The following is a 20,043-nucleotide window of genomic DNA, read 5'->3' as shown; positions in this document are numbered from 1 at the left end:
GGGGTTTCTAACTAAGTAGACTTAGAAACTTCAACATGGTATCAGAGGGCGATTGCAGATCACAAGAGGACTAAGGACATCAGTAGACTGGAGCAATAACAACAGAAAATCGTTGTTCCGAGGTGACGGAAGCTGTTTCTAGCGGAGCAGCAACAAGGAAGGGTGACGCAGTGCCTGCGTCATCAAGGGTGAGGCAGGAAGAGGCAGGGCAAAGGCTAAGAAAGGCAAAGGGAGCCTCATGCAGAGCCACGCAGAAGCTGGGAGGGTTGATGCAATTGGCTGAGGGGGCCGGGTTGCTGGTGCCGGGATCATAGTTGCAGGAAGCGCCCCCCCCCCCCCCCCCCGATCCGAGGCCGGAATCGCGCCCCGTACGGAAGTGTTCCGGAAGCGACAGGCGAAGCGCGATTCCAGTTTTGGCGAAGCGCGGTTCCGGTTTTTTTTTGCGCTTCTTGGTTTTTCGCTGAGCCAGGTTCACGATTCAGTATATCATCGTTGTCTGGTGTGTGCTTCAAGCCTATCCATTCTTACCTGAGCCGTCACGATTCCTTCGTTTACCTTGCCGCCGTCACCATACCTCATCTAAATTTCTCTGCGGCCTCTCAGTAGATGGTTCAGTTCTGAAAAGCGCAGGTTATATGATGCGTAGCTGAGGGTTTCACGCGTTTTTCATCGAGCCCTTCGTTGTTGCACTCATTCAAACATTGCATTGATATTCATGTGGTTTAGTTCCCGTAGGTTAGCGTAGTTCTTTTTTATTGCATTAGATTTAGATTCGAATCTTGTATAGTTTTGTTTTGATTAAGTTTTTTTTTTTTTAATATGTTAGCGTTAATGTTTTCGTTTAGATTTTAGCCATGTTAAAATTTAGATTTTTAGATTTATGTTTTAAAAAATATAAAAAATAAAAATGTTTTTGTTAGATTTTAATTTAATTTTTTTTAGTTTTAAAATTTTCCTTAGTTTAGAATTTTAGTTTTAATGTTTTAGTTAAAAATCATTTAATAAAAATATATATATATATATATATAAAATAAAAAATGAAAATATATATATATATATATATATATAAAAATATATATATATATAGCAGACGCTTCCGCGGACGCTTCGCTTCCTAGATTTTTGGAAAATGACGCTTCCGCGCTCCGCGCTTCCGCTTCGCTCCCGCTTCGTGCAATATTGGCCGGGATTGCATAGAGCTTAGGAGCTCTCACCTTCAGGTTGCTGGGGTTTAAAAGGCCGTGGGAATATTGTAGAGTGGAGTTGGTGAGGTACTTGTAGTCAGAACAGTACCTAACAGAACAAGGCCAAGAGGAGGGAGTTACTGCCGAGGGTTTCTAGCTGAGGAACTCGGATCAGTGGTGCGGTTGCACAAGACAATCGGAGTAGGGGGCATCTCGACAGCGGCAGAAGGATTTCCAGGAGGGAAATCAGGACTTAGAGGGAATCCAAAAGAGAACTTCCAAACGGGAAGTAGAGACTCGAAGGAGTCAAACAAAGAACTTCCAGGAGGGAAGTAAAAGAGCATCATGGCACTACACGAAGTAAGAGACCAGGATAGACTGGATGGAGCATCGAACTTTGCAATCTGGAAGGCCAAAATCTTATCCATACTTGACAGAAATTGTGTCAAGAACTTTTCCTTGAGGGTAATAGCTATCCCAATTGATCCCAATGATAACGACAAGTACGAGGAGGCAATGGCAAGGGCCAAGAGCATCATCCTTGACGGGGTCAAGGATCATGTAGTTCCACGCATTGCCGAGAAGGAAACGACTTATGAGATGTGGGAGGCTCTCAAGAAATTATACCAGCATACTTCTGTGCAGAGAAGAATGCTACTTGAGAATCAGTTGAGGTTGTATTAGATGAAGAAGGGAGAATCGATTGACATCTTCCTCGAAGGATTGAATGAGATCTGAGATCAGTTAACTGCTATAGGGGCCACGCTGGATCAAGAGTTGATGGTGAGGACAACCCTCAATGCTGTCTCAGAAGGCTGGGAGGTATTTGTCCAGAGTATGCTGGGCAGAGGGGCTCTCCCACCTTGGGATGAGACGTGGGCGACTCTTCACCAGGAAAAGATCAGACGACAATCGAAGATGGGTAGCAGCAGTAAGGGGATCAAAGTCAAACAGGAGGAGGAAGATGTTGCTCTAGCATCTGAGGGAAAGCAGGAAAGCGGAAGAAGAAGGATCTCTCCAAGATCAAGTGCTTCCATTGTGGGGAGCTGGGTCATTATGTGACCCAGTGTCCAAGGAAGAAGAGTAAGGGAGAGTCTTCTAAGACTAAGGAAGTGCCAACACGGGCCGAGAAGGAAGTTTTGATAGGTGATGACTGTGCCATGAGTGCACACGCACCACTTGAGCGGAAGTGGGGAGACATAGAGTTGTAGTCAGGTGGACTACAGGCAATGAGGGGCAGGATCCTTGAGGTACCCAGCCTCTTGGATTAGACCTTGCTACGGGAGCCCCGAAGAGGAGTAGCAGGACTGGCTGAGTTGGGTAGAGACGGATGCAGATGAGGTGATAGTGAGAGCTACAGTGCAGGAGTCCCAAGACAGCGCGAGGCTAGCAGGCTGCAACAGTGCGAGAGGCACGGGAGTGTTGCACCAGTGCAGGATGGCACAAAGAGGTGTGCAACGATGTGAGATGCAGGGAGTTGTTGCAATAGGGCAGAGGTTAGAGAGGGAGCACTTGTCAGCGGCAGAGGGAGTTTCAGCATTAGTGGGTGTCTCTAGCCCAATAGAGAGGTCAGATTGGGAGCTCGGTTACTTACTTCTCAATAACTGAGTTGCAGTGTAGCTGTGGGCAGCACGATGCAACATGATGAGAGGAGGTGCAGTGCGGATGCAGTGCTGGGAGAAAGGACCAGCAGCAACATGGATGTAGAGGGAGTTGTCGTACAGATGCAACAATAGCAGTGGCAGAACCATGGGCAGTAGTACAGGATACAACAGTGCAGAGCATGGTGGGTAGCAGGCTTAGCATTAGCATAGGGACCGATGTTGGATGATCAGAGTAATATTCAGTGAGGAGTATTGCTAGAGCACAGTCCTCGCTAAGAGGGAGTGTTGATTTGGGGTAGCATCGGATGTGCTCTAGCCACGAAATTTGGTGGACAGGTTGGGGCACATGAGATCTCCAATACCCAGAAAGAGTTTGGGTAGATTCTAAACAGATCAGGAGATATTAAAATAATTAATATTTTTAATGGAGTCCCTAAGTCTAAACTCAGGGAAAATAAAATATTAATGTGTATTAATATGAAACTGTGTTAGAATGGTCCAAAAGACATGGATCAAGCCAGATCTAATCTTAGTCGTTGATTAGGGACTTAATCTCGGCTGTTGATATGTCAACATGAAAAATATAAGAGGAGAATTGAGGGTCACTTGGAGAACACACTAGAGTGATCAGTCATTCTATTCTCTAGAGTGGGGTTTGCTAAGAGAGATAGAATTAGTGATCGAGAGTTGCAGTTGAGGGGTAGTGAGTACAAAGAGACAGAGGCAAAGATAGTGCCGGGAGATCAGCGCAGGAGCTAGAGAGAGTGACGTAGTAGCAACCAGGGTTCACACAGGGCCACGCAGAGGCACCTTGGAGCTGCGCAGTGCTTCAGAGAGGCTAGCGTAGCTGACACAGAGGGCCAAAAGGCTGACGCAGGCGCTCTTGAGGCTAAAGCAGCCCTATTCAGGGTGACATGGGGCCAACACTGGGCAGAGAGAGGCTGACGCAGTCTAGAGAGGTTGACGCTGGGGTTTCTAGGGCAGATTGGAATTGAGGAGCTGCCGGAGGTTTTATCCGAGGTTTCAGCCGAGACATCTGTCTCAGACTGAAAGGTACTACTACCAAGGGCATTCTTTGTTAGGTAACCTGGATTTGGCACCCATATTGTACTCTGAAATTGCTTAATAAGAAAACCCTCAGATAGCTGCATCGGTTTTCCCACATTGGGTTTTTCCGGGGACATTGGTTCAAAAATAATGGTGTCATATGGAGTGATTGTTTCTGTTTCCTTTAGTTGCTGATCTGTAATATTTTGAGCATGCACTAGTGTTTATTTTCAGTATTTACATTGTAAATAACTTGTTAAGTAAAATAACAAGTAGATAGGAATAAATAAGATCAAGTGCATGGAGCGTTTCTAACTAAGTAGACTTAGAAACTTCAACAACCATGACTTAATTAATACCCTTTAATCAATCAATTTTCCTAAGTTTAGACTTAGGCACCATTAAAAAAGATTAATTGTTTTAATTAAGTCGTCTCTAGGTGGAATTTCCAGATATGATTTCTGGGTTTTGGAGAATACATGTATTCTAGCCTCTCCACCAAATTTTGTGTCCAGAACACAACCAATGCTACAAAAACTAACACTCCCTCTTAGCGAGGAAAGTGTTCTATTGCTGCAACCCATTGAAGCAACACCCTGTCTCTGCATCACCTCCTGTCATGTTGTTGATGTCTCACTGATGTTGCCCACCAACTACTGCGCAACTCTAATATATGCTGCATCTGTGTTGCTGCTGGCTCTGCTGAACTGCTACCAACACTACATCTGCACTGCGACTCCCTCTCCATCTGCAACTGCAATGGAAAAACATCCAAAATACTAAACCAACTGTGGCTAGTATGATGCATCTGTCACCTGATTCCTGACTGCTTCTAGACTCTGCGCTGCCATTGTAGCCACTGCCTTGTTGCAGCTGACTCTGCTTTGTGCCAACTGCACTACTGCTAACTTTGCACTGTGCTGCCCAGTATCTGACCTGCTACTAGCTACTATGTCTGTCACTCTGGCACTTGACTACACCAACTGCCTCTGATCCATCCTGCTACTGCATGTTTTGGGATCCCTTATCAAGGTAGTGATTCATGATGTGGACCTCAAGAATCCTGCCCATCCTGTGGCTCTCTGGGGCTACAAAACCAAATCAGCGCACCTCACTATTGGAGGTGTCTCGGTGATAATGGAAAACTCCTCCCTCCGATCTAGAGGACAACCTGTCGATCTTTGCGGAAGCAACCTGTTGATCCCGCTTCTCCTTCTTCCTGAGAGGACATTGAGTGTAGTAGTGGCCAAGCTCACCACATCTGAAGCATTTCACCTTGGAAATGTCCTTCGTCCTCCTGCGCTGCTCCTGTTGCCCCTTTGATGTGAGGGCCACATCCTCCTCTTCCTTTACTTGCTTTGTCTCGCTACTGCTAGTGATGGTGGTCTTTACCAAATCTCACCTCATCTCCTCCTGCTGCAGTTCAACCCACATACAACCCCAATCTGGCAACTTTTCTCTGCCTAATATACTCTGGATGAAGACCTCCCATATTTCGAAAACAATGTTTAGGGAAAACCGCACCAATTCTCTAGGCTGAGGCGTTGACCCTACTGCAGAAAACTGATCTCGGATATCCTGAAGCCTAGTGAGGAAGGGGTCTACTTGGCCGCAAACCCCTAAGGGGCTTTTCCCTAAGTTGCTAGCCTTCTAGGCTTAGTGGCATCCCTTTTTATGGCTTTTCCCTTAGACGACAACCCTTTTAGGGCCTGCCGTGAGCCTTAAAGGCTCTTTCCCTTCAGCCGTAGCCCCTTGTGGGGCTTGCCTTGCTTGGCAGCAACCCTTTTGGGCTTGCCGCAACCATTTCGAGCCCTCTTTTCCCCCTCACCCCCCTTGGTTTGGCTAGTCGCAGGCCTAAAAGGGCCTCGACCTCCCTTGTTTACCCTTGTCGCGTGCTTGGGAAGCCTCATTTGGCCCTTGGCCCGCCTTCAACCCCTAGGCTCAACCCTAAAAGGGCTTATCCCTTGGACACTAGCCCTTTTAGAGCCTCCTCTAGCCCTAGTTTGGGGTTTTTTAAACCCTAGCTCCTCATTCTAGCCCTCTTTTAGCTATTATTCGGTCATTGATTTGATTTTTTATCTCTAACATTTGGTTTTGCAGCAGTTTTAAAGCTAACTTGGTGGTTGCAGGTTCTCAAGTCCATTGGAATCCTTTGTAGCAATATACAAAGCCATGAGGCCTCTTGGTTTGCTCTCTAACCCTCTAGCTTCATCACTGTCCTAATTTCAATTTTTGAAGTATATTATGACAGTAGCATATTTGAGGTTTAAGTGCATTTAAAATCAAGCCTGGATCCATTAATAATTCACCCAAGGTATCAAGAATTAACCTAAAGTCAATTTGAGTGCATATAAGTGAATTTCTTGTGGACTATTGGATTAATTTTCTGATATGCTTGCCACAGCCACCTAAAAACACTTACAGCAGTGATACAATTATATAACAGTGGCATAATAACTCATTGACGGTCATATTTCATCGTTATATTGTCACTTACACTCATTGGGCTTACATTTCTTGGCATATTTGATTATTTTTGAAGGCTGAAATAATAATTTGAAGTCTGAAATTTACTGCATATAGATTTGATATAAAATTCTCAGTGGTGGAAAAAGTGATTGAAAGTCATCTAATTACACTTACATTTTGTTTCTTGCAGCTTATAGATCTTGGATAATTGTTTAATTGTGTAATTGGGTGATTTTCTTATTGCTGCAATCATGTCTCTTGGCTGATCCATATTGCATTTCTGCATCATTGGCATCTATTTGCACTCTTGCATTAACACACATAAGTGCTCTAATTGAATTGATAAGTGTTTAATGAGATTGGCTAATTGCTCTAAATAATATGTTGGATTAATGCTCCTATTGTCATCATTGGTTATTGGATAAGCGGATTTATTTGTTCTTGTGATATAAGTCACTCTTGAAGCACCTTAATCAAATCATAACTGCGATAAAAGATCTAATTGTGTCCATAAGGAATCCATTCTCTCTCTTGTGTATCCAATTGGCATATTGAAGTGTTGATTTGGGGTAGCATCGGATGTGCTCTAGCCACGAAAATTGGTGGAGGGGCTAATGTACATGAGATCTCCAATACACAGAAAGGGTTTGGGCAGATTCTAAACGGTTTGGGAGATATCAAAATAATTAATATTTTTAATGGAGTCCTTAAGTTTAAATTTAATGTGAATTAGTATAAAACTATGTTAGAATGGTCCAAAAGTCATGGATCAAGCCAGATCTAATCTTAGTCGTTTATTAGGGACTTAATCTCGGCCGTTGATTTGTCAACGAGAAAAGTATAAGAGGAGGCTTGAGGGTCACTTGGAGAATACACCAGGAGATCAAGATTTCGACTTTTTGGGGCTGGGTTTGCTGAGAAAGTTGAGAGAGTGATCAGAGTTGCAGCTGAGGGGCAATGAATACAAAAGTAGAGAGGTAGAGATAGCACCGGGAGGATCAACGTAGTAGCTGGAGAGAGGGACGCAGAAATAGCTGGGGTTAGCCAATCTTGTGCCGGAATTGTTGGAACAGCCGAGAAAGCTGACGCAGAGGGCAGATGCCAGAATAGCAGGGAACTGCAGGAACAACCGGGAAAGCTGACGTAGAGGGTAGAAGGCGGAACTGCTGGGAACAACCTTAACTGCCGGGAACTGTCGGAACAACTGGGAAAGCTGACGCAGGGGGCAGAAGCTGGAACTGCCAAGAACAGCGAGGAAAGCTGACGTAGAGGGCAGAAGTCGGAACTGCCGGGAGAGATGACACACTCCCTAGAGGCTGACGCTGGGGTTTCGTGTGGCAGATTGGAGCTATGGAGTTGCTAGAGTGTTTATCCGGGGTTTCAGACAGAATATCTGCTTCCGAGTAGAGTGGTGCTACTGTTGAGATTTTTCTCTGTTGGGAGAGCCAGATTTGGCACCCAGATTGTATTTTGAAACTGCTTAATAAATCAAACCCTTAGATAGTTGCACTAGTTTTCCCGCATTGGGTTTTTCTAGGGACATTAGTCCAAAAACAACGGTGTTACTTGTGTGCTTGTTTCTATTTCCTTTAGTTGATGATCTGTAGTGTGTTGAGCATGTGCTTGTATTTATTTCCAGTGTTTACATGGTAAATAACTTGTTAATTAACAAAACAAGTAGGTAGGAATAAATCAGTAAAGTGCATGAAGGGTTTCTAACGTGTCAGGCTTCGAAATTCCAACATGGTATCAGAGCGTGGTTGCAGATCACAGGAGAACTGAGGACAATAGCCGAACAGAGCAGCAGTAGCATAAAACAGTTGTCTCGAGTGACAGAAGTTGTTCCTAGCAGAGTAGCAGCAAGGAACAGGTGGCGCAGTGCCTGCGTCATCAAGATTGAGCCAAGAAGAGGCAGCGCAGAGGCCGAGGGAGGCAAAGGCAGGCTCACGTAGAGGTCAGGAGGGCTGACGCAGTTGGCTGAGGAGGCTGATTTGCTGGTGCCGGGATTGTGCAGAGCCTAGGAGCTCTAACATTCAAGTTGCTTGGGTTTAGGAGGCTGTGGGCTATGTCACAGGGTTCGGCGAACCTGAAGCTTCAGGTTCGAAATTCGGCGAACCTGAAAAAAAAAATTGAAGTTCGTTCAGGTTCGCCGAACCTGAAATTCGAACCTCAAGTCGAACTCGAACCTCATCGAACTTCATCGAACCTAATCGAACCTCAACGAACCTCAACGCGAACTTAAACGAATTTTTTGAGGTTCGACGGTTTTCTTGATGGTTTTATTTGGCGGTTTAGAAGAAAAACCAGGGGCCGCATACCGCTTTTTAGCAACTCTTCCCGCCAAATAATTCTTTATAAATGATGGCTGGCTACCGTTTTGGCACACACTGTCGGGAAGGGAGTATTGAGTGAGGCTGAGCGTTTGTTTGTAGAGTTCTCAGTTGATAGCGCTGTGCAGTTTGCACTTTGCAGACGTGCAGGCAGCAAATGCACTCTTCGAAGTTTCATAAACACTTCTGAACTGCTACTTCTGCAACAACTAGGTTGACAACTAGTCCCTTCACTGTCGGGTTGTTACTCGCTTCACTGCTAGTCTGCTAGAAATGAAATGATAAAAATTGAAGGGTGAATTGGTCTTTTGGACATAGGTGAAAAATTCACCAAAAAAAGTGATTCAAAACCCAAAATGATATATCAGCCGCAAGGCTACAATATAGCAGAAACTAGAAGCACAACTAAATGTCATATATATTAAGTAACAAACACTGAATCGAATTTAACCTAACTTAGTTAGTATAAAGAACGCTCATCTGAGAAGAGGTGTTAATTTGAAAGCCAGATTTCCATGCTTATCATTTCTTTTTTCTGTTTATTGACTGTTTGTAGTCATTGCTGAAACTAGGCACACATAAATGTCATATAAATAAGTAAAAAGCATTGGATCAATTTTAACTTATTTTAATTTAGTATAAAGGATAAGCGTCTGAGAAGAGGCGTTAATTTGAAATCCAGAGGATTTCCATGTTTCTCATTTCCTTATTATGCTTATTGGCTGTTGGTAATCATTGCTGAAAGCAATGTCTTTAAATTTCCTATTTCATGTATGTTTACTAATAAGAATTTGTATTCATGTGTTTATGGATCGATTTTGAATTTTCTATTATTTTTTCATATATAGATATATATACATATATAAATATATATATTGAAAAATATGTATAGTCGAACCTAATGCCGAACCTCATTCGAACCTGATTGGAAAATTCGAATTCGAATCGAACTTAATCGTTGTCGAACTCGAATTCGAACTCGAACCGTGTGACATAGGCTGTGGGTAAGTTGCAGAGTGGAGCTGGTGGGGTATTGTAGTCAGAACAGTACCTAACAAGTCAAGATCAAGGTAGAGGGAGTTGCTACCGAGGTGGATTTCTAGCCAAGGAATCCAGATCAGTGTTGCAGTTGCACAGACGATTGGAGAGTGGCATCTCGACATTGGCAAAAGGATTTCCAAGAGGGAAATCGAAGCTCAGAGGGAGTCACATCGAGAATTTCCAGAAGGGAAGTAGAGGAGCAACGAGATGGCAATGAACAAGGTAAGAGACCAGGATAGGCTGGACGAAGACTCAAACTTTGTAGTCTGGAAGGCCAGAGTCTTATCCGTTCTAGATAGAAATCACGTCAAGCACTTCGCCTTGAAGACGGTAGCTATCCCAGTGGACCTAGCTGATAACGAAAAGTACGAGGAGGCAATGGCCAGGGCCAAGAGCATCATCCTTGACGGGGTCAAGGACTATGTAGTACCACATATTGCCGAAAAGGAAACGACACATGAGATGTGGGAGGCCCTAAAGAAATTGTACCAGCATACTTTTGTGCAAAGAAGGATGTTACTAGAAAATCAGTTACGGTCATACCAGATGAAGAAGGGAGAACAAATCAACCTCTTCCTCGGTTGATTGAAGGAGATTTGGGATTAGCTGACTTCCATAGGGACCACGCCAGATCCAGAATTGATGGTGAGAACAACCCTAAACGCAGTCTCAGAAGGTTGGGAGGTGTTTGTCCAGAGCATACTAGGCAAGGCAACCCTTCCAGATTGGGAGGAAATGTGGGCTACTCTTCGCCAAGAAGAGATTAGAAGGCTAAGCAAAACGGGAAGCAACAGCAAGGGGATCAGAATCAAGGAGGAAGAGGAGGATGCTGCCCTAGAATCTGAGGGAAAGCAGGAGAAACAAAAGAATAAGGACCTCTCCAAGGTCAAATGTTTCCACTGTGGGGAGCTGGGTCATTATATGACCCAGTGTCCAAGGAAGAAGAGCAAGGGAGAGGATTCCGAGACCAAGGCTGTGCCAGCAAGGGCAGAGAAGGAAGTGGAGACATACGATGACTGTGCCATGAGTGCGCAGACACCACTTGAGCAGAAGTGGGGAGACATCGAGCTGTGGTCAGGCGGACTACAGGCGATGAGGGGCAAGATCCTCGAGGTACCTAGCCTCTTGGATTAGACCTTGCTACGGGAGCCTCAAAGAGTAGCAGCGTTGGTGATGTCAGTAGAGACGGATACAGATGGAGCGACAGAGGGAGCTACGGTGCAGGATTCCCAAGACAGCGTGAGGCTAGCAGGCTACAACAGTGCGAGAGGCACGAGAGTGTTGTACGAGTGCAGGATGGCACTTAGAGGTGTGCAACGGTGCGAGATGCATGGAGTTGTTGCAGCAGCGCAAAGGTCAGAGAGGGAGCACTTGTTAGTGTCAGAGGGAGCTTCAACATCAGGAGTGTTTCTAGCCTGACGGAGATGTCAGAGTTGGGAGATTAGTTACTTACTTCTCAGTAACTGAGTTGCAGTGCAACAGTTAGCAGTGGCAGTGCTATGGGCAACATGATGCAACATGATGAGAGGGGTTGCAGTGTAGATGCAGTAGTGCTAGTGGCAGGGCTATGGGCAGCAACACGGATGCAGTAGTGGCAGTTGCAGGGCCATGGCTAGCAGTACAGGATGCAGCAGTGTAGAGGATGTTGGGCAGCAGGCCTAACATCGGCACAGGGACCAATGTCGGATGATCAGAGTGATGCTCGGTGAGGAGTATTACTAGAGCACAGTCCTCGCTAAGAGAGAGTGTTGATTTGGGGTAGCATCGGATGTGCTCTAGCCACGAAAATTGGTGGAGAGGCTAAGGCACATGAGATCTCCAATACGCAGAAAGGGTTTGGGCAGGTTCTAAATAGTTTGGGAGATATTAAAATAATTAATATTTTTAATGGAGTCCCTAAGTCTAAACTTAGGGAAATTAAAATATTAATGTGAATTAATATAAAACTGTGTTAGAATGGTCCAAAAATCATGGATCAAGCCAGATCTAATCTTAGCCGTTGATTAGGGACTTAATCTCGGTCGTTGATCTTTCAACGAGAAAAGTATAAGAGGAGGCTTGAGGGTCACTTGGAGAATACAACAAGAGATTAAGATTTCAACTTTTTGGGGCTGGGTTTGCTGAGAAAGTTGAGAGAGTGATTAGAGTTGCAGCTGAGGGGCAGTGAATACAGAAGTAGAGAGGCAGAGATAGCACTGGGAGGATCAACGTAGTAGCTGGAGAGAGGGATGTAGAAATAGCCGGGGTTAGCCAGTCTTGTGCTGGAACAACTAGAACTGCCGGAAACTGCTGGAACAGCCGGGAAAGTTGACGCAGAGGGCAGAAGCCGGAACTGCTGGGAACAGTCGGAACTGCCAGGAACTACTGGAACGACTGGGAAAGCTGATGCAGAGGGCAGTAGCCGGAATTGCCCGGAATAGTCGGAATTGTCAGGAACTGCTAGAACAGCTGGGAAGGCTAACGCAGAGGGCAGAAGCCGGAACTGTTGGGAATAGCCGGAACTGCTGGGAGAGATGACACACTCCCTAGACACTGATGTTGGGGTTTCGTGGGGCAGATTGGAGCTGTGGAGCTGCCAGAGTGTTTATCCTGGGTTTCAGCCGGAATATCTGCTTCCAAGTAGAGAGGTGCTACTGCCGAGATTTTTCTTTGTTGGGCGAGCCGGATTTGGCACCCAGATTGTATTTTGAAACTGCTTAATAAATGAAACCCTTAGATAGCTGCACTGGTTTTCCCGCATTGGGTTTTTCCGGGGACATTAGTCCAAAAACAACGGTGTCACTTGTGTGCTTGTTTTGATGATCTATAATGTGTTGAGCATGTGCTTGTATTTATTTCCAGTATTTACATGGTAAATGACTTGTTAATTAACAGAACAAGTAGGTAGGAATAAATCAATAAAGTGCATGAAGGGTTTCTAATGTGTCAGACTTAGAAATTCCAACATGAAGGTTCATTGTTTTCATCTTAAGGTTGCTAATTGTGTTAAGAAGCATTGATCTTGTCAATTTGATCTCATTTATCTCTTAAGCAATTGTCTATTGGTATTACCGACAACATTTCCTAGCACCGTTTAATTTGAGCACTTTCTCTTGTGGTGAAGATTGTCATTGATTTATTGTTTAAGTACTTTATTGTTCTAAATTTAGAATAATTGTATCTTGTCTTTAAGTACCTAAGAACTTAATAATCTCACTTTAAGAATCTTCACTCATACCTTGCATCTTAGGCCTGGTGTTGCATTAATTAATTAACTTTCAAGCATAAGTTTGGTCAGTAAAGAGATAGGCCCACCTTTCTCGTCTAGCTTGTGAAGCCTAGAACCTCTTTAGTGGTTAACACAGTGACCTCGCAGTCGTCAGAGCCACAGTCTCTGCAGCACCGGACGCATCGGGTGGTTAGATTTGAAGGGAAGGGATTGTTAATCAAGCCATAACTTGCTTCCCCTTGGTTTCTTTCTCACAACCTATTATATAGACTAGCTTCAAAACAATTGAGAGAAAAGATTCACCTAGATAGGCATATAATTTAAAATAAACCTAGATTTTGCATCTCACTTAGATTGTAGGATTTGCATTTCATATAGGTTAGTGAAACATCTTCAAAGCAACAATTGTTCATCCAGTGACTTGGTAAATAAGTTATCTTAAGCAAGTAATTGATTCCTTTAAGGCACTAGTTTTCCAAGTCAAATCTAATCTAATCTTTAACTTGCAAAATTAACCAAGTTGCTAGGCCATTTAGTTGCGTCTCTTGGACATGCTGGTTGCCAACAAGTCTCTCATCTTCACATTTCATAGGGACTACCCCCATAGCTTGTTGTAGGGAGATAGCTAGAACACAAAGGGCGGGGATTAGAGTGACAACCCTCCCCCTGAGCGTTGTCGTGTATTGCCTGTACAATTTGAGCAACAATAGGACTGATAAGAATAGCTCTTAATACAATCCAATATGAAGGATAGTGTTGAATGATAGTGCTCTTATGAATATGATGTGTAGTAGAATTCTTATGATAGTGACTTAAGGAAGCGATTCCAATGATGCATAACAATGATATATGGTAGTGTTACCTACGATGAATAACAGTAACATATGGCAGAAATTCTTGTAATATAGACGACAATATCCTTATGATTAAGATGCGTGACAAAACCTTGTATGGCAGTGATGTATGAAAATATGTGACAAAGATATATAGCTATGTTCTTATGACTGTGATGGATAGTAGTATCCATATGATGAGTGTCCTTAATATCATTATTACAGTGATATATGGAAGTAACCATGTGACAGTGATGATAGTAATATACATATGGCATTGATGTGACATTGATTAATGACAGCGTCCTAATAGCAATGATATGCCAGTATATGGTAGTGATACTTATGTTGATGTATGGCAATGGTATGGCAGTGTATGTCAATGATACATTTTATGGCAAGTGATGAATGGACTGAGTTCCCATGGCAGGGATGTATGCCAATATGACAGAGATATATGATAGTGTGACAATCTTGAATGGCAGTATCTTCGTGACAGTATTGATAGTGCTACTTGAGACAGAGATCTATGCTAGCTACAGTGATTTGGAGGCAGCCCTATCAGAGGTCTTCTGATTTTCTTATGAGGATCATGTATGATCCTAGGTTAGCCTACGAGACCTAATGTGATTGATGATGAAAGAAATATGTCTCATTCTTATAAAACCTTGTATCTCAACTGAACAGTTGATGAATATCTAATAAAAGAAGAAGAATTGATTATGGGTTTTCTCCCTTGTGGGGTTTTTCCCTGGTCTCCGACCAAAAACCTAGTGTCTCTATTGTGTATGCTTTTCTTCTATTGCTTTTATTGTTCCGCTGCATTGTTGATGTTATTGTTCTCTCTACATGGTTGTTAATGATGATATGATGTTATGGGGTGAATGTAACGCAAAAATGTTGAAAATGTTTAAAAATTGCAATTATCTATAGCAGAGAACAATCTATCCCTAAAAATTAACAGAAACCAGACAGGAAGAGTGGACCAACAAGGAGAACAAAGGAAAGGGCCCAAATAGAAAGATCAAGAGTTGATGAATTGGGAAATTAGAGGGAACCAATTTCTGCTTATCTTGAGCTTGCCATCATTGTTAAGATTATTAGGGTGTCTTAATATCTCCAAGGATTCTCGGAATCTCCTTCTTAAGTAGTGGTTTACTTTTGATATGATCTTGGTGTCCTCTAGACAGATATGGTGTTTGGAATGGAAGGAGTGCTCTGCAAGGGCAGAGGTGTAGGTACGATGGTTTCTAATGTCAACCTCGTGCTCTTTAATTCTTACTTTAAAGGATCTTCCGGTTTCACCAATGTAGCATTTCTCACAGGAGCAAACAATTTTGTAAACCACCTTGAGTTATCATTGATAAATGCTATCTTTTACAGATTTCATTTTTTGTTGAATAGTTTTAAGTGGCTTGAACACTGAACCAACATTCTTCTTCCTTGGTACTTTAGCAATTTTTTCAGTGACACCACAGATGTATGAGAGGTGTGCTTTTCGGCTGGAAAGATGAGAGTTTGGTGAATTAAGAGGGGGGGTCCTTCTTTTTGCTCTTTTGATAGCCTCAAAAATGTCTTAGTTTTTGTAGCCAGTGTTCCTGAGGACCTTAGCAAGGTGGTCCAGCTCTTGGTCTAGGTGTTCATTGTCAGATATCTTTACAGCTTTTAGGGCAAGTGTCTTCAGGATCCCAATTTTCTGAGCAGGATAGTGGTGGGAATCAGCACAGAGTTCGTCCTTCCATGCTGCCATTTTACAATTGTACCATCAACGTACCTCTTCCATCTTCTTTGCTTAAGCGTTATGTGTTGATAGCCTTCTTTTCAAACTTCTCCATGTATAGGTTTGCTACAATAGGTGACGAGGGGGATCACATTGCAACCTCAGTGACTTGCTCGTAATACTCTCTTTGGAAGCTAAATGATGTCGAATGAAGGCAAACTTCAGTGAGTTTAGCTATCTGTGCATCAGCAAGTGTCCTTTCTTCTCATCTTTTGCTTGATTCTGATTCTCTTCCTCCCTTGTTGTCTTGTTTCATGCCAATGGATATTTTCCCTACTTCCCTGGCTTAACAGTCTGATGCTTGAACTTATTGCAAGTAACCATGTCCTTGTCTGAGATATTGTTCTCAGAGAGGTTGCTCGTAGAGGTTAGTTCTCCTCCTTTCTTCATACTATCTCCATTGAACTGTAACCCTAGTCCTGCTGCGACAATTTTTCCTCTTTTGTGTTCCTTCATTATAATCCTGAAAATTTTGAGTTTTTTTTCATCACTAAGAGTCTACTTTGTCCATGGTTACTCTCATTCTTGTTTCAACTTTGTAGATGGACCTTCTACTTTACTCTTTGAATCTAATTCAGAAAATCTATAACACTGGGGGAATGTGCCTGTGCTTGTTTCTATTGTAGCAAATTGTCAAGCTCTCTGTCCTCTGAATCGTAATTCAAAAGGCATTGGATCATCTCTCTGATTCCTTTTGTAATATTTTTCTCTCTGATTCGATTTCTTGCTTGTGACACTTGCAGGTACCCAAAGGCCATCCAAATTTTTGAAGAAGTAGCACAGCGGTCAATCAATAATAATCTTCTCAAGTACAGTGTTAGGGGTTATCTTCTAAATGCTGGTCTTTGCCACATTTGCAAGGGTGACGTTGTGGCAATAAACAATGCACTTGAAAAATATCAGGTTCAGCTTTGACTTGTTAAATCGTTCCTTTTGATATCTTCTCTCTAACTTTGAAGCTTGTATGGCTACTTGATCAACTGAACTCTTTCTTCAATTGTGTCATGGTTGCCAATGCAGGAAATTGATCCAACATTTTCAGGTACCCGAGAGTGCAAATTCCTAGCAGTAAGCCTTTTTACCTTTTCTGATTGCTTGATGTATTGAGAAAACGTTCTCTGCAAACTTGGCTGAATATGCCAGCGTCAACATACCTAAGATATAATCAAAACATAGGATAGGCTGTCTGTTGGTATTTGAACTAAGAGATTACTTGTTGTTTTCAGGATTTGTCTAATGCAATTGATGAGGAGGATGTAGTGAAATTTACTGATGTGGTCAAGGAGTTCGATAGTATGACTCGACTGGTATGCTTCTATGATTAAATTTAAAACTGTTCCTTGATTCTGTACTACATTATATGTTTTTGTTTTTATTTTGAAGAAAATGATGTGCTTTCATAAAAGCTTTATATCCAATACAATTGTAATTAATATGTGTGAGTTTGTGTTTTCCATTAGAAATATCTTTATATTCCAGATGAGGAATATACATGTTTCAGTCCTTTAAAGACTAATTTGACAACAAGGCTCAAAGCCATTACAAGAAATACTCATTATGAACTCAACATGTCATATGTGGCAATTGAATGTGGGTGGAGAGCATAACAACATTTCTCCTAACCAGCCAAACTAAACCCAATTGACCACTATGGTTTGTCATATAGCTGATAGAAGCCAGCATTGAAATGGAGCCATCAAATATGCTCCCTCAAATTTAAGAATCAAAGACAAGTTTAATAGAGTTTTTTGGGAAATTTTCACAAGGAACAGTGTTTTCAACTAGACTTTAATTCCATGGGAAATTATTCAAAATTAAAATAGATTTCAATTTTTTGATGTTTTATTTTATAGCATAGTTGTATTCAATTTGAGAATCTCATGTTAATTCAATCCGTTGGTCAATCATAAAGTAGAAGAGAGTTTTTATATATATGTGACTATATATTGATAGAAAAAATTTGATGTTGATTTGGGGTAGCATCAGATGTGCTCTAACCATGAAAATTGGTTGAGAGGTTAAAGCACATGAGATCTCCAAGACCTAGAAATGGTTTGGGTAAATTCCACTCGGTTAGAGAGATATTAAAATAATTAATATTTTTAATGGGTTCCTAAGTCTAAACTTAGGAAAATAAAAATATTAATGAGTATTAATATAAAATTGGGGGAGAAGGTTTTCAATTACATGGATCAAGCCAAATCTAATCTTAGTTGTTGATTAGAGATTTAATCTCTTGCCGTTGAAGACTCAACAGAAAAAGTATAAGAAGAGGCTTGAGGGTCAGTTGGAGATACACCAAGTTGATCAGTCAATTCAATTTTCTGAAGCGGGGTTTGCTGAGAGAAATCGAACTAGTGATCAGAGTTGCAGCGAGGGACAGTGAGTGCATAACAGAGAGGCAAAGATAGTGCTGAAGGACCAGTGCAGAGGCAAAGATAGTACCGAAGGACTAGTGCAGAGGCAAAGGAGGCTACGCAGAGCCAGTAGAAGCCATGCAGAGAGCCAGAGGGATTGCACAGAGGCTACTAGGGCCTACGTGAGTGACCCAGAGGGCTAGAGAGCCTGCGCAGAGCATCAGAGGGTTGACGTAGAGGGATTCAGGTTGACACAAAGGCTAGGAGGGCTAACGCAGAGCCTTAGAGAGGCGTTGGAGAGTTTTTCATGGAGCAGACTTCCGAATATCTGCTTCCAAAGAGAAGTATTATAGCCAGATTGATTGATTTCTCTGTCGGGTGAGCTAGTTTGGCACCCAGTTGTACTCAAGAAAGCTGCTTAAAAATAAAACCCTCAGAACTGTTGTACCAGTTTTCCCAAATTGGGTTTTCCAGGGACGATTGTCCAAAAATAATAGTGTCCCTTGTGTTTGTCTATTTCTTTCAGTTGATGATCTATAGATGGTTGAGACTGCAATTGTGTTTATTTTCAGTATTTATATGGTTAAATAACTTGTTAATGAATAAAACAAGTAGGTGAAATAAACCAAATAGTGCAAGAAAATTTCTAACGGGTTAGACTTAGAAATTTCAACATTTGACACCCAACATATAGGCAACATACTTGAACTAGAACTTTGGCATTTGAAAATTTTGATAGTAATATATTTTTCCTTCAAAATTTCTGGGCATTGGGTTCAACTCAACAAATCCAATTTGTCCCACTCTCTAGCTCATAAGTGAGAATGAGAGTGCCGGTACATTGTGAAAATTTACAATTCTAATTGCTACAACTGGAAATTTATTCTTCTAACTGTAAATTAATTATGCAGTTTATTTGCTAAAACAAATAACGAATAAATCACACTATAATTTTTCAACATAAAAATGCTTCGGAAAATAAAATGCTGGAAATGGAAAAATAGGCTAGCACACACATAAAAATGACAATTATTTTTGAACAATTGTCCCCGGAAAAACCCAATGTGGGAAAACTAGTGCAGCGACTGGGGCTTTTATTATTATGCAGCAATGAGAAATTCTGAGTACAACTGGATGCCCAAACTGACAATCCTCTATAAGATAAACTGGCCACAAAATTAGTGAGACAAATTTTGTCTCACGCGACACTGATCCAGCTCCACAATTGGCATAAACAGGCCACTCAAAAAGCCCCTGCGCCAGCCTCTACGCCACCCCTGCGCAGGCCCTCGAATGCTTTGCATGGTAGCTGCAACTGATCAAATCGTTTGCCCAACTCTGCCTCTGAGAATGACTTGCTGGCCCTTCCGAAAATTTTCCCGGGCTCCAGCAACTTAATCGACCCTCTGTCTGGCCAAATCGAACTCTGCCTTTGAAGCTTCTGCATAAGCCTTGCGCAAACCCACTAAGGAAACTCGACCCTCCTGTAGTTGCCTCTCCAGAACTGGAAAACTTCCTCTAGACTCATTAAATTTGCCCTCATTGTCTCTGTGTCCCCTGTCTAGCTCGAATTCTTCCGGCTAAACGCCGCTCTCTGGAAAAATCGAATTGACAAGGAAACTTGCTCTTCCTGTGTGTTTCTCCATCTACCCATCGACCTCTTTTTATAATCTCTAGTTGAGACTTTAACAACCACGATTAAAACTTAATTGATGGCTGAGATCATCTTCAAGTCGATCCGTGTGAGTTTCTAGAGAATTCTCACATTTCTCAATTAATTACTATTAATTAACTAGTTTTCCTAAGTTAGACTTAGGAAAAATTTAAATGATGGTCAATTAATTTAATTGAGCTATCTTTAGGTGAAATTTCCAGAAATGATTTCTAGGTTTTGGAGAACTCATGTGTTTTACCCTTTCCACAAAGTTTGAGATTAGAACACCATCCGATGCTACAAAAACTAACACTCCCTCTTAGCGAGGAAGGTGTTCTCTAGCGCTGCACTGCTACAACACCCTATATCTGCATCATCCTCCATACACGTTGTTGATGTCTGACAACTGTAGTTGCCTGCCACTATCCATCAACTACTGCGCTAACTATGATTCAACTATTATCAACTGTCGCTAAACGATGCTGCATTTGTGCTACTGCTGACACTGCACTGTACATCCCGTACTGTTGCCAACT

At 42.3% G+C, this 20,043-nt stretch overlaps 1 protein-coding gene across 3 annotated transcripts in view; it reads left to right on the top strand.

Annotated features, from left to right (window-relative positions):
• LOC149162355 (alpha-soluble NSF attachment protein 2-like) overlaps positions 1–20,043 on the top strand; it is a 196,457-nt gene that overhangs the window by 107,207 nt on the left and 69,207 nt on the right. For all 3 annotated transcript variants that reach the window (XR_016261925.1, XM_089437231.1, XM_089437230.1), the window contains 3 exons: positions 16,240–16,399; positions 16,517–16,564; positions 16,723–16,803. Coding sequence is in view for 2 of the 3 variants with exons in the window: in XM_089437231.1 (XP_089293357.1) it covers positions 16,240–16,399; positions 16,517–16,564; positions 16,723–16,803 (289 nt within the window). In the remaining variant the exon portion in view is untranslated. The remainder of the gene's footprint in view (positions 1–16,239; positions 16,400–16,516; positions 16,565–16,722; positions 16,804–20,043) is intronic.

This window comes from Pinus tabuliformis, chromosome 5_2 (genome assembly GCF_031772625.1).
Source record: "Pinus tabuliformis cultivar Carrire ecotype Pingquan chromosome 5_2, CPIR1, whole genome shotgun sequence".
Classification (NCBI taxonomy): Eukaryota; Viridiplantae; Streptophyta; class Pinopsida; order Pinales; family Pinaceae; genus Pinus; species Pinus tabuliformis.
The sequence above is the reverse complement of the archived record's forward strand: the minus strand, read 5'-3'. Positions and strand labels throughout refer to the sequence as shown.